The 15124-nt window shown below is 41.2% G+C and overlaps 1 protein-coding gene across 4 annotated transcripts in view; it reads right to left on the bottom strand.

Annotated features, from left to right (window-relative positions):
• Window positions 1-126: 126 nt before the first annotated feature.
• The window catches only part of erbin (erbb2 interacting protein), a 45962-nt gene continuing 30964 nt past the window's right edge, over window positions 127-15124 (bottom strand). For 2 of the 4 annotated variants that reach the window (XM_058616966.1, XM_058616965.1), the window contains 15 exons: window positions 13622-13751; window positions 13390-13505; window positions 12726-12795; window positions 11025-11124; window positions 9344-9465; window positions 8885-9049; window positions 8572-8745; window positions 8365-8479; window positions 8072-8255; window positions 6470-7982; window positions 4622-4678; window positions 4345-4512; window positions 3457-3549; window positions 3297-3371; window positions 127-3177 (listed from right to left, as the gene is read on the bottom strand). In XM_058616966.1, the coding sequence (XP_058472949.1) occupies window positions 3070-3177; window positions 3297-3371; window positions 3457-3549; window positions 4345-4512; window positions 4622-4678; window positions 6470-7982; window positions 8072-8255; window positions 8365-8479; window positions 8572-8745; window positions 8885-9049; window positions 9344-9465; window positions 11025-11124; window positions 12726-12795; window positions 13390-13505; window positions 13622-13751 (3190 nt within the window). In that variant the 3' untranslated portion in view covers window positions 127-3069. Of the gene's footprint in view, window positions 3178-3296; window positions 3372-3456; window positions 3550-4344; window positions 4513-4621; window positions 4679-5867; window positions 6012-6469; window positions 7983-8071; window positions 8256-8364; window positions 8480-8571; window positions 8746-8884; window positions 9050-9343; window positions 9466-11024; window positions 11125-12725; window positions 12796-13389; window positions 13506-13621; window positions 13752-15124 lie in introns of all 4 variants that reach the window. The other 2 variants (XM_058616968.1, XM_058616967.1) reach the window with 2 other exon arrangements.

Genomic DNA, 15124 nt, shown 5'->3' with positions numbered 1-15124 from the left:
TGTACATTTACGTGTAAAGAATGTAGGATAAACAATAATAATAATAATAAAAAACAATTAAAATATTTAACCTTTACCTTTTTTGAGTTTTTTCCTCTGGTAATCCGTGAGGATGAAACAAAGAGATCCTTGTTAAAGAGCATTAGTTTATTTTCCACAGGTTACTTCAGAAACAGGTCATTATGTACAAAATCTGGAATGTTGGATAAATGCATATCAATCCTCTCACTGTGACGGTTTCCAGAGAAACCTTAGAAATACTAGCTATACATTAAAACGGGTGCCTCTGCATCGCAATTTATTGCTGGTTTTACAATCGCAAGTCACTAATGCCAGTAATAATCAATTTTCTTTTTGAAGAGTATTTACAATTTGATTAGTAATGGTCTACACAGTTCAACAGAAGACCGCTAAATAAATAAGGACAACACAGGAGCCTAAGAAACAGACCAACATGGTTGAAGAAAATGTGACATGATTTATCTCCCAAGATTGTCTACAATGTCAGACTGAACGTTTTTTTTTTTGCCTTGAATATAAAGTGACCATTAACCCGAAGTAATTTTTTTATCTCTACTCATAATAAGTCAACAGAAATCACCAACAAAAGTAAAACAAATAATATAAACAGTCCATCCGTGTAAAATAACGTGTATTATTTGCCAGTGAATAAAAGTGGCCAATTTTCAATTTAAAAATTGAGGGCGCAGCTTCACTTTCAAACAGCACGTACGAACATGTCAGGGATAAAAATTTAATTTCTATCATATACTGTACAAACAATTCAGTGGTCATAAATGTACTGCTGGGATTGACTGGAGTAATGAATGAATGTTTTTATCATTTCCATTTTGTTTTGGAAACACGTCTCACTGTGATTTTTTTTTTTTTTAACCAGTTACAGGCTAATTTCATGCAACTCACAGGTACATTTATAATGCGACTACGCTGCCTTTAAAAAAAACACGAGTGTCCTTCAACAGTCGGGACGTGAATTTTAAAACGCTATAAGTGGATTGATTTTTCAACAGTGGAAGTGATTTACTACCTTTTTGCACCAATGAACACAAACAAACAGCCGTGGGCAAAGTGACACCAACATTCACTTTTACACAATGCAGAGAATTGTTTGTTTTTAGCACTATCGTACATATGTCCTGTGCCATTTCATTACAAAAAATGATTTTTTTTTCTCTCAATATAAAAATCATGTAAAATCATCATGGATTAGTAAAAGGTTGTGTTAAAAAAACCAAACAATTTGATGTTTGAAATGAAAAAAAAAAAAAAGGATTTGATATTGCTTTTTAAGCCATTTCTGCTGAAAATGTACTTGTGGAAATGTGAATATTGCTTGGAATCTGGGATCAAAGGTCCTTTCCCTAATCAAACAGTTCAAGGTCTATGGCACTTGACAATGTGTTTCTCCAAAAACGCTATTCTCTGTACAGCAAAGAAAAAAAATACACAAGACATTTCACTGCTCCCAAGTTATGAGTTAAAAAGCATGATTAAAACATTTTGTACAGACACAAAAGGCAAACTGTGGTCTTCAGCCATGTAAAAATGAAAAAAACTGCCACATGCTGAAACACTCATCGCATCAGTAACTGCCTTCATGAAAGATGAAGCCCTTAAAAAAAAAAAAAAAAAAAAAAAAAAAAACACGAGTGAAACGTCGACCTGTTCTTATTCAAATATCTTTCTTCATGGTCTCCTGCTTTTGCCTTCTCTCCATTTCCACACTTGCTTTGGTTAACTAGCATAACCCACACCTGCGTTCTCTTGCTTAAAAGGAATATGTTAACAATAAGGGAAATGCACAGAGAGTTGGACGAGGAAACTGACACCACTCTCATTTCTGGGCATATTTACAAGGCTGTGGCCGGCAGCTCGTTGACTTAAAAGCTGGAAATGGTGGTGAACTGCAATCGTGACTCTGTGCTAAGTTAATAAAATCTGCCTTCCGTTAAATAGTTTCCTTTGATTGACACGTTGTACATCATGATTATGGGGTTAAGGACTCTGAGCCACTGTCAGAAAACCAGCAGTAACTAAAGGACGGCACACTCTATAGGCCCGGACAGAAATTAGCATGTAACCTTACATTAATAAAACATGTTCATGTTTGTCTTTGCATGTTATACAAATGAGATTTAACCTTATTTCCCCAAAGTGTCAAACTATGATTTGACGAGCAAACTCTCATGTTCCCCTCAAGTCTGAATTTCCATCTCCCAGACTTACTGCTATCGCTGAGTGCATCTCTTCCAATTTCTTTCTCCCAAAACAGCACCGGTAGTGGTCTAGTCATGTGAGCTGCTGCTGCTGCTTCTGCTGTGAGGATATCTGAGATGGATTTGAGTACATGTGACTCCATGACGGAGCATTTTCACAGGTTTGTGGAGGCGAGAGGAGGATGGTTTTCCTCTCCTCAACTCAATTGATATCACAAGAGAAAAAAGAATTTACAATCCCAATACCACCTTGATCTACATTCATCTCCACATGAAAAGCACATAACACTATCCTCCGTATATGATCGCTCCACAGAGTAAAAACAACGTTTCAACAGCTTAAATTAAAAGAGAAAGAAAGGCAAGGTGGACGACAGGAGAGAGAGGGCGCTGTGTCCCTCTAGTGGTTGATTTGTGTCCATCTGCAGGAAGAAAAACCCAAGTAATGATAAAAGGATTTATGAGTTTGGGACTAAAAAAAAAAAAGAAAAAAGATGATCTGTACAGAGACCACAGTAAGTATTTGCATCAGAGCATCTTCAGCTTCTTTTGTATAAAAATATATATATACCACAGTGATGGCCTTTTTAGAGGACTCGTACTCGCAGATGTTTGCCGCCCTCCCACTCGGATCCACTACATTCAGTGGTTTCCCCCCCGTTTTTATCAAGGCTGTGAAGTATAAATAGTCCCAACAGGCATCAGCACAACAGCCTCTCATGTGTATAAAAATACAAGAGTCAACTTGAATGTCTCTTCTTCTCTCCTCTGACACTCGTCCCCTCCCCTCCCCTCCCACCCGTCTCCCTCCAGGAGTCCGTGTCAGTTGAGTCTATGCTTGCATGTCTCTTGAGATAATCATATCCACAGTGTTTGGAAATGTCTTCAGGAGGGACACTGCATTCCCGTGATCAATATTCACAAAGTTGTATCCGTTTGCCTGTGGGGAAAAAAAAACAAACAGAAGTTGGATGAAAAGTCCCTGTAGACTCTTTAATCTTTCACAAATACTTTGCCAAGAGAGCTGGGATATTTTTGTTCAGGCGGCAGAAAGAATACCTGGATAATTTTATCTCCAGGCTGCAGAATCTTGGATGCTGGTCCTTCAGGCTGGACCCTTGTCACATATATACCCTGCAAACAAGAGGGAAATATTAAAAACCAAACAGATGAGGACAACATTACAGTGCTGCTCATTAGAAGTATGATGTGAATTTACGTTGTCATCTGGATGGAACGGGTTTCCTCGACCTCCCACTCCTCCTGATATACTGAAACCCAGCTCTGGATTCTTCTCCACCTTCACACGGAACTAAAACAGACCCACACACTTTCATTTGTACTGTATTCATAGTTGTTCATTCAACAACCTGCATGTATTAGGGGTTAAAAAAATGTCATTAGAGACCCGTCTATCTAGCTTATGAAACTAAGTGACTTTCTGGTGCATGGTTTCAGAAACACCAAATCTCAAAGATATACAGTTTTCATATAAGACATTATTTATATCAACCAATAGATATTATCAAAACAATTGTGATTATATCAGTATATCTAAACCAAAGTTTTAAAATAACAGTCCAATTTCAAATCGAAATTGCAATTTGAAACTACGGAATTTACATTTTACATGTGTCATGCAAAGAGAACTACATATTTTGACAGTATGTTGTGGTAATGTTTAAATCCATTACAATGTGAATATTATATATAAATATATATATATATATATCTTTCACCAAATAGCAGGGCAGAACAATGAGGGGAAAATATCTAATTGCCATTTTTCTGACAGAACGTGACATCATTTTTTTTGACATAGCTTCAATTAAATATTCACATGTAATAGATTAAAAGGGGGTTTGCATTACTACACAACATCATTAAGATATTAACAACATTTATGAGTTACATTTACAATAGTGAGTGTTTGGGTGATTCAAATTGCAATTTCCAACTGAAAAAGGCTCACTTAATTCTAGCTGTAGTTATCAGACAGTTGTACAAGTTCTCTTGTCAAGCTGTTCCTTTTATGTAACCCGAGACAAACCAATTAAGATTTTTAATGTCTGAAGTATAACCACACATATCGCCACCCTTGTTTCACCTCTTGCTGCAGCGAATCGTGCGAGACTCTGGGTGGGCCTTGGGGCGGCTGGGAGACTTTGAGCATCAAGTAATCGATGAGCTGCTCTCTGGAAGGGTGACGGGCCATGGGCATCTGGTTCATCTGAGGACGGGCAGCAGGGCCCATCTGACCGTTCATCAAAGGCACCTGGAAAACAGAGAACCGCGGCGGTGAAGAACCAGCAGGATTTTCTTTACATGACAAGTGGTGCCGCGTAAATGCGAGACTGCAAAACAAAAGAGTCTATAACACATACTTTTCTGTGGGGGTCCATGGTGTAACTCTGTTGCCCCGGGGGTCCATACACATCATCCTGAAATGGAGGAAATTAATGATTACGTAGTAACAAACATCATGCTACTAAATCCCATTTAAAAACAAAAAAAATATTTTCAAGAGACATTTTTCAAGTCGGGTAATGACATTAGGTTCGGTTAGGGACAGAAGACAAGGAACACAATGATTAAAAACCTGAATGTCGAGTTACACAACACTGACTCGTTTCGCTAAGACAAGGATCTCATACTAGAAATTCTAATAACAACTTTCTAGATCACTCGAATGAACACTTCTACCTTCTTACCTTTCACAAACACAGTTTTCACCCCCCCACAAAACAGTGTAGAGGTTATGAAGGGATTCAGAAGTGATCAAAGGCTGGAGCGAAGGTGATGAACGGAGGCATTTAAAGTACAATTAAAAAGGAGAAGAGATCATGGTTACAGAGATGAGGTGTAGTCACAAGATGATTGGAGAGAAGTGGGGTAAAGGGAGGGTTGGTTTTGAGCCTGGCAGGTTTAAAAGGGGGCTTTTGGAGCATATATAACACTCATATTACATATCTGGATGTCTGCATAATAAGGCATGGAATCCTTGGAGACAAACTGAGCTTAATCACACCATAGGTTCATGTGCGTCAGTGTTGTTGCCTGGATTTAGTCACTGGACAGACTGTGACTATGCCAGAGCAGGCAGAAAAGCTAAAATTATGCATGCCTCACACAGCTTCTATGTTTTGTGAGGAAGTAGTTTCAGTACAATTAAAATAATCTTATAATTAGCTACAGCTCTGCACTAATGTCACACAGTTTTAACTGTACGTGTTGTGTTGATTTGTTTCCCCTCTATTTCTATCATTAGAGAAAATCAACCAAATCAAGTGAACGATGGCACGAAAATAAGGCCCCTTTTAAACACACGCATTCGAATTGAACAGTAAACAGCTCGTACAGCCATTTCCAGCTCAGGGAAAACATCACATGTGCAGTGAGGGGTTTGTGGTTGTGAGAAAACACATTGGGAGAGCTTGTTTTTCAACACATACTTTCATTTGTCCACAAATGGAAAAGTAAAAGATGGCTTCTGAGGATCAATACACACTTTCCACCACCGAGGGATTATGGAATTTTCTCATCTCTAAAGGATGTGAAAACTAGCACAGACAGGATTCCCTGGCTCGGTATGAAGTGGAGGAGCCAACTACACACTATCACAGTACTCACACAGAAGCCCAGAGCTGCGGGGGACTGTCCCTCTCTGGCACTAATGACCAGAGACCCTTGGCTGGCATGCATATCCCTACAGCTGCTGTAGTGAGACCAGCTCAGCGGTGCATTATGGCAATTATAGGAGCGAGACAGCATATTCTGAACACAGGGACGACATGATACAATCAGCACCAAGCGACATGTCAGCGGTGGCCATGCAAGAATCCACCAGTGGAGAATGACGGCAAAGGAGACAAAGATTTACAGCATAGACAGAAAAACATGCAATGAATAAGAGGCATACTGCACACAGCAGGGTTAGTCAGCTAAAGAGTCAATTCACTCAAATATCTGTGATACTTATTTGCCTTTGAAATACTCCTATATAGGTGGATGTTTTGAAGGTTAAACCAGAAATGCGACAAGAATTCATCCAACACTGTCAACAGTAGAAAACGTTTCTTTAGTTCCAACGATACCAGTAACCTGGAAAGAACCTGAAGCTGAATTTCTTTACATGCAAATATGCATTGCTTTAAGCAAAACAACTTTTTCCTCAACACTAAGGCCTTGAGACATACTTTTGTGGGAGATTTGTGTGAAATCATCCTTTTTACCTTTTCCATTTTCTTGGCCTCGATGTGACGCATCACATGGTCTCTCCAGTCAGTGGGCACCCTCGGTGCTCCCGGCACCTGTGCAGGACCGTCCAGGAGCGAGTGCTCGGACTTCACCCTGGTGTTGGGCCTCTTGCTGGGGCTGCTGTGCTGGTAGTTGAAGTCACAGACAGACATGGTCCTTTCTGGAAGCTCGTGGGGCTGTGGCCGAGCAGGGAAGGGCCTGGAAGCTCCGGGTATGTCGATGCTGTAAGTGCGAGCGGAGAGGGGCCGCTGCATGGCCTGGCTCATTGCCAGCGGGCCCCTGGCGAGGGTGTGTATGTCTCTGTATGTCAAGTATTCCCCCTCGGGCAACTGCATGCGCCTCGGGTCACCCATTGACGCTGTGGAGGAAGAGCTGCTTTGCCTCTGCAGAGTACTACTGCGAGGCTGACTGCCGGTAGAGTGAAGTCTTTCTTTAGCCCACATGTCCCCAGAGGGTTTGGGGGCCATAGGTCCCCTTTGCTGCAGTGGTAGAGGGTAGGGAGGTGCCTGATTGCGATTGGAGTAGTTGGTGTTGGCTAGTGAATGTGATGGAGGAGGGAGGTAGCCTTGGTGCTCTGGGGGCATGGGCGTCCTCTGGGCCCAGAGACCATCTTTTGGCATGGCACTGCTTGTGTACTGTACATTGTACTGAGGAGGATGGATGCCCATGGCCATGCTGGAGGAGACTGGGTATCTGCTGGTGCTGGCAGGAGGTTTAGAGGAGGAGAGCAGGTCTGAGGAAGATGCAGTGGAGCCTGGGTAAATCTGGAGATTCTGGTCATTGAGTAACTGACCAGCAGACTTGCTCCTGACGATGCTCTGGCCCTGAGCTCCTGGCCCCGGGCCAACTCCTGCCATCCTGGTCATTGATGCTGCTTCATAGGTGTCGTCATTCCCTTCAAAGGAGAAAATCTTCATACCCCCACCTTCTATGTTGCTGATACTGTGGGACTTCATCACCTGCTGGGGATGGCACCTTTTCTCTGGAGACAGTTCCTCTGTGCTGCGAGACAGAGACATGTCACTGCTGGCTGTCACGCCTGTCGAGGCCACATGCACAGCAGATGTCTCCATTCTCACTGCTTGGCTTATGTTCCCCAGACGATTGATGGAGTCACTGACCTGCTGGTTTCCGTTCTGTAAATGGTCAAATTTGTCATTGCTATAACTCTGTTTGCCGCCCAAGTCCTGCTGCGCTAAACCATTCTTGGTTTTGTCCAGCTCATCCAGCTGAAGCATGTTGTCGGTCGGAGGCTTAGACACGTTCATATTGATCTGGTCCCACTTAGTATAATTGTTTTCCATACCATTGTTTATTCCCTTCTCAATGAAGGCCAACCTGGCTTCCATGGACAGGTCGTAGTCACCCATTTTTTCTGGCGGCATTTGCTGGGTTTTCAAAAGGGCCTGGAGGGACGTTTCAGAGCCATTTCCATTATGGAGGAGAGGGGTGGTTTCTTTTGGCTGGTTCATATTCTCATCTCCTTGCCTAAAACAGAGTAAAAGGCATCAGAATTTGTTAAAGCAGCATGAGGAAGATTCTCGCTTTTCACTCTCATGTTAAGAATTGGAACCTACTGGCTTTTGGGGAGGAAAAGCATCTTTGCCTCTCTCTCTGGGGTGCACAGAGAGTTGTCTTGACTGCTGTCAGTGGTCAGAGACACAGAGTCAGACATGCGTGACGGTGATGAACAGTTGCTGTTGTTCTGGTTGCTGTTGGCCACTGTGTCATCCAGCAAAGAGTCTGCGTCTTTGCCATCGTCTGTCAAGCACAAATATGAGTAAGTGAATCTGGACTATCTCACTTATCATGTTTAGGTTTCCACTTAAAATACTATGTTTCATTGACTCGTGGTTCTTTTATTTGTTACCTTTTTTGTCCTTACTTAAAGTCACTACTTTAGGCTGGTTGATGGAGATCTCGATAAGAGGAGGTCTCATCTCTGCAATTTTCATCTCCTCTTCATCCGACAGCTCCTCAGAATCCTGAAGAATAACAAAAAGAGGGAATTTTTCAGATAAAAGTTCCAAATCGGTTTGACTCAACTGATCATGTAAAGTCCTTAATATTCAAGCACCTCCAGTGTGTCCTCATGGTTCATCATAGAGCCCTCTGAAGACTTCAGCGGGACTCTTTGAGAGCTGTAAGAAGTGTCTAAAGTGTCTTCCGATTCTGGTGCAGAGGGATTTTGCTCAGATTCTTGTGGCTCTGTGTCCGACTCTGTGCCGTTTGGGCAAGATGCCTCAATCACCTGCACAAAAACAATGATGATGATGAGGTTTGGGATTACATACTTTCCTTCACTTGAATAGAGAAATGGGAGGTAAACAAAAACAAACAAGAAATGACAGTGACATTTCTTCAAATATCAAATTGTATCTGAAGCTGACCTTAACACCCACATCCTGAATACCAATATGGTTTCTCTCAAATGGTTTTCCCGCCTCGTCACTTGACTCATCCTCCTTTAGCCTGTGAGCCACTGACTGGGCTGTCTTCACCATGTTCTTCAGCTCATCTGGGTATGGTGTAGGGTAGCGCTTCAGGTTTCCCTCCTGAGGAGAACAAACAGATTTCAAATCATCATGAAATGGTTGAATGTTAAACCTGCGGTTTTCCTGCTTTCCCTGAGAATGGCGTACACGAGGTAGATTCAGTATCATACAGACACATTTCCTTTCGATAAACAGCAACTCAGGATGCATGATTTAAAAATGATGGGTTTATGCTGAGCGCCATCATTCAAGTAGTATTACCAGCATCACTTCTTGAATCTATTCTAACCAACTCATATACTAGTTATTCTTCTTTCATATTAGTTTGAACAGTGATCAATGTGCAACACTTACCCTTGGTGGCGCCTCTCTTTCATCCTTGTCCTCGTCGCACTCAAATGCCACCTGAGCTCGGTGCTTGCGTTGTTCTTCCCACAGTGCTGGATTGAAGCTCTCAGAATCAGAGTTGGGAATGTCTGGAAGGAAAAGCAGAAACCAGGATGAGGATAAATGCGTTGAATATTTTAATTAAGGTTTGTAGGAAATCAGTGGAATGCAAGTCTACTTTCTGACCACAAGATGGCGCAAAGACAGCACAAGGCCTGCTACTGAGAACCACTGAGACAAGGAAATTGAAATTCAGAAGTGAAACCTTTGAAAACCCTTGGAGGTGTTGTTTTAAGAAAATGACAATCAAATAAAAGAACTAAAACCAACAGAACAACATCTTAAATGGCTCAACCTTGTCCCTTTGAACCAGGCTCAGGAATCTGTAATGCCACCATTACGATACGCTTAGACTACATATGACCTAAGTAGCATTAAACTCACTGTCACACTCCAACATGATGACAGTCCAGCTTTTCTGAATCGACCAAAACTACAAGTGCAAACATAAAATATTCCATTCAGTGTTCGAGAACTTCAAATGTATTCACTAGAATTAAAAGAATTACAAGTGCATACAGACAGACGATACTTACTGCCATGCTAGTAAGAGAGCCATGAACTTACTCAGTTCTTTTCAATGATCTTCAGTGGTCAATTTGGGGCAAATGACAAATTAGATCACATCAAGAAATTTGGTTGTCAACAACTTAACAAAACGCACCATATGAATGGTGAATGTGCAGAGGATGCGAGTCACCTGGTTTGTATTCTGCACATCAACAAGTTGTAAATCAGAAACACTGCAGTCAGCTCATAACTTATTCCAGCTTTTTAGGAAATCCCATGGACACATAAAGAAACCTGGAATAACTCCTGGTAAGTTATGATAGAAACTGGTATAAAAAGGAGGTGAAACATGATAACAGACATACTGTAAGTCAGACCTTAACAGTAACTTTTCTATTTGTGTAACCAGGGTTAGGTTGACAGATGAAGTCAGACAACACATCCACAACCACTACCCCCACCCCCGACAAAACAGTGTCCACTGTGATGGTTCATCACAGATGGTCAGCTGATGGGTAGTTTAAGCGTGAAGACCTTGAACCATCAATTACTCTAAAACCAAGGTTCACTGGTGTCAGTGCAAGCTTTCTGGTGCAATAAGAAACCAAACCAAACTAGCAGATGCTAGACAAGACAAGGAGATGTGATCTCAGGTGATGAGGGCCCTCATAAATTATGTATTCGTGTTTCCTTGCAGGCCAAGTCTAGAACTGCTTCTTCAGAGATAACAATGGTGAAGCCTGATAACTTAGCATTCATTTACATTTTCCATACCTAAAAATATACTTAAAATGAAGTTTCATACATGGGTATATGCCATTACCTTTCCCAAATATTGCCTGTGTTAAAAAATGTGCTAATATTTGTCATACAAATAAGGTTGTGTGAGGTCAACGACTTCAATGAATGCTCGGTAGTAGCTCACGGACAAATTAAAAAGCCTTAATCTTTTAATAACCAGCTTTTCCACTAAGGACTGATTGATAAAAATGGGTCAGAAACATATGGCGCGTCAGTCAGACAAATCATAAAACAGCACAACATAGAGGTTGAGTCTTGCTGAGTGCATGATACTCACAGTCCTCAGTCCTGGTCTGCTGGGGGAACATGTAGTTAGTCAGCACGGTCTTTTGTGTCTCTGGATCCTCCTCCTTCTGCAGAGGGATCAGGGGTTTCGACTGCAGGAGACAAAACGGTGGTTATTTGAGTGCTATCGGTCATCAACAGTGCTTTGTCAAGACACTCAATGGTTAAAGAGTGTCATTGCTTTCTCTGTGCCTAAATTCTGCATGGCAAGTGAACTAAAATCCATCATGAAAACACATTGCAACTCCCCCTAGTATTTTTAAGCCAAGCGTACTTCCTTCTAGTCTAATTGAAAGGGGCATAATTTATCTACATCATGATTCCTCTTCCTGTCACTCCTTCCGTAATGAAGCTGCCTTAAACACAACCAGTGTCCCCTAGGCCCTGTTACAACTGTGGCACCTGTCCAACAGTATTCTTGTGTCTTAATGCCGATAGGCCTGTTGCCTCTCCTGGGTTCCTCTTCTGCCCTGCTGACACAACACATGTGCTGTCCTCCTGACAATTAATTAAGTAAAGCCACTTTAAAGAGCAGCCTTGAAGTGCTGTAAACTTCTTAAAAAGTTTGTAAAATGAATCTTATATAATATAATAACCTTAAAACCTCAATATAATATACCTGAAGTGTATCTGAACTTAGATTACAGTTGTCCAGACCCAGGAGACTAAAAAGCGTGGTCACCTCTGAAACATCCATAAAGCATTTTAAAGATTTTAATTGGGTGATACTGAAACATCCATAAAGCATTTTAAAGATTTTAATTGGGTGATACAGAAATATTTAAGTATGGTAATGTAAATTTACCTAAAAAAGCAGCAGCTAAGCTTTGTAAATAGAGTGAGTCTTTGCAAGATAATTTATAATATAACACAAGGATGACAGGAACATTCCATCCGTGTGAGCATTCACACCACGGGAAATTAGATCAGCTCCATGTCTCTGAACCATTAAAGTCCAAAGGGATTTTTCTTTCTTTAATTTACTATGACTACTGTATGACATAGGTTTCAGACAAAGTCTGGACTTATCTCTCAGAGTTAACTTCTGCAAATGAATGTGCTTCCATATCCCCATTAACCTCATGACTGGGGAAATGAAACAGATTGCAGACATGTTTAATTGTTTTGTTTCTCCTCCCATCCTGCATGACAGTCAGGTTAGTGACTGACTCAGCATCATCCTCATCTCAGTTTATATTATGTCCTGATAATGTCACACTTAATTAACTCTGCACAATGTAAGCTGTAGACTGACTCTGGACATACTTTTAACTGATAAAATAAATGATTCAATTTGAATCTTTATAGGCATGCTCGCAGGTGCTGCTGCTGCATAATCTCAAAAACCCAGCCCTCAAACATGTACTATCTTAATGAGATTCATTAGGATCATCCTACACCTTAAAAGGAATAGGTCTCAGGTTAACAGGAAAGTCTGACCTGTATAGCCTCTTGGCATGTTTAGATCAAATGTCCTTGTAGTGGTTTTCTGCATCATTTATGTGTTTTCCTGTAGGATACTAAGTCTTGGTGGGGTAATTAATAGCTGCTCATTGCAGTAGTGAGTGACGCATCCTGCTGTCATTACAATCCTGACAGAACAACTCATTATCTGGAAGATCTGAACTCGGTGACACCTACGGTGAACCCTTGTGCTCGTGATTTATACACAGAGTAATACTCATGATCATACCTGATTTTCAGACAGCCACATTGCCGTCATCTGGTTCAGTTTAGTGAAATTGTATGGAAGGTTCTTCAACCTGCAATGGCATAAAAACAACAATTATGACTCACAAATAGGTCAATTTAATTCACTGGGGAAATATTTTCAACAAGGGTGCACTATAAAAGTTGTCTGCAGCCATATTTAATTTTTACTTGAAAATATTTCAGTGGTGTGGGGTCGTGGCCAAAGTTATTCAGTGTATTTGGCACAGAGCTCACATATTTAATGGAAAACCCCCAATTAAAGCCTAAATCACGCCTGTCTCCAAACACATTTTTCATTCTTGCCAGAGTTAAGATACTTTAAACCTTATGTTGTAGTTAGTAGATTTATACCAAAGAAACCAACACATCCTTTTGCTTTTCTGGCATTAAAAAGATTTAGAGAAGCAAGTATTGCAAAGCTTTGAGGACACTCCAAAGGTCACTTTTAAATGACTGCAAGACAGATTTTCAGTTTCTTGATTCATCGGTTAACTGATGAATTGTTTCATTTATAAAAAATAATTGGTGGAAAACACAAAACAAGGTCAAATGCATTTTTGACAGAAATAACCCAAAACAAAAATAAAATCTGATCTCTATTCGTCCTTGTATTTGACCCTCATCACGTGTCCGTCCAGACTTACTTGTTGTTGCTGAGATTGATGACCTTGAGTCTCTGCATATCACCCATTTCCTCAGGCAAAGACTCCAGCTTGTTGGAATGTAGAAAGAGCACAGTTGCATGCTTCCAGTTCCCCATCTGTGAAGAGAAGGAACCACGGATTCAGAGCCAAGCAAGCTGTTACAGATGAGCGGGGTGCCGTACGGCTCACTACATCTCCCTTAACAGAGATTTATGACAAGGTGCATACTGACCTCAAGGGGAAGCTGTGCAAGGAAATTATGATCTGCAGCAAACGTGCGCATGGCAACACACTGTCCGATAGTGGAGGGCAAGGCTTCGATCTCATTGAAACTGCAGTCCAGCTCCTCCAGATTTGTCAGCCTGATGAAATGAAGCCAAAAGAGAAAGGCAAGATGACTTTCATCAGGCGGTGCAAGTGCTGTATACACAGTTCATATACCACATACAGTATGTGCTCAAGATACTGTTCTCATCATTTTAATTTAGCAGTTGGTTAAGACCGTGACAGTTACCACGACCAAGACATTTCCTGAACACACCACACCAGCTCTCAAGTTCCTTACATGAATTCTGCTGTGTCAGAGAACAGATTTGAAAGTACTGCTGCTAGTCTATATATTCTCTGTGTGGTGTAGGACCAAAATATATCTGACTGTTTGACCTTCTCAGTAGGAAGGGCTTCTAACTTTTCCTAGAGTTAAAACTCAACACTGGGAAGCAGCATTCAATTACTGCACACCACAAAGGTGGAACATGGGGCAGAGACCAGGGAAGGGCCCACTGGATTTGGGTGCAGCTCTGGTTCAACTAAAAATAAAAAATGCAGACATTTTCTAAACTCTTGTTGTGAGACTTTGTCAGTGTCTCAGGCTAAAATGTGTGGATCTTAAAATAGTAGTGCATAACCTAAATACAAACCAATGTTTGTTACATTCAAACCATCGGCAAATTAGTTCAAACAAGGCTGAATTAGCCTCAGCTTCAAACGACTTCCTCTAATATGCACCATTGTGCTGGTAAAGCGAGATGGCTGCAAATAGGTTAGAGTGTGACTGAAAACACAGAGTGTCAACAAAAATAAGTGATGTCTGATGTTTAAAAAAAACACACAGTAGTTCTGTAAGTCTGTTCACAAAGATCAAAAAGGCCAAAACAATAACATAAACTACCATAAAAAACATTAAAAGTTCCACACTGCAGCTTTACTGTAAAAGACGCATTCAGGAATGTTTGGCCCCGGCACAGGTGTGCGCTCCACTGAGTGACATTCTAGTTTAAACAACTCCAACCAGTGTGACTGCATCTTACACTATTAATGAAATACTCAATGGCCTATGCACCAAAACAACATCTTAAAAGCTTCACGGACATAATTCAGACAGTAACATTTCAAACCAAACCCAAGCAAATGCATGCTGAGGGATTCACATGAATGCAAAGTGATTGCAGAAGAGCTACTGTGATATACTACCAAACACAAAAACACTGAATTAAAGTGCCTGTAGACCACGGTCAAACAATGCAATGCACCAGAGTCTGATCTTTGGAGCCTACCACATAGATTGAAAATAGACCAAGAGTCAGCGTGTCAGCCCCCTCAAATCCTCAGCAGCTGGTGACTGCTGGGTTTACCTGTTTACAGCAGACAGCATCACATCTCTTGAGACCGGTGGCTGCTGATTTAATCTGCCAGCACTCCACTGAAGGGTCATGAAGGCAAAGATTACCACCGA

This window comes from Solea solea, chromosome 19, assembly GCF_958295425.1.
Source record: "Solea solea chromosome 19, fSolSol10.1, whole genome shotgun sequence".
In the NCBI taxonomy this organism is placed as follows: domain Eukaryota; kingdom Metazoa; phylum Chordata; class Actinopteri; order Pleuronectiformes; family Soleidae; genus Solea; species Solea solea.
Note: the sequence above shows the minus strand (reverse complement) of the source record. Positions and strands in the feature narration are given on the sequence as shown.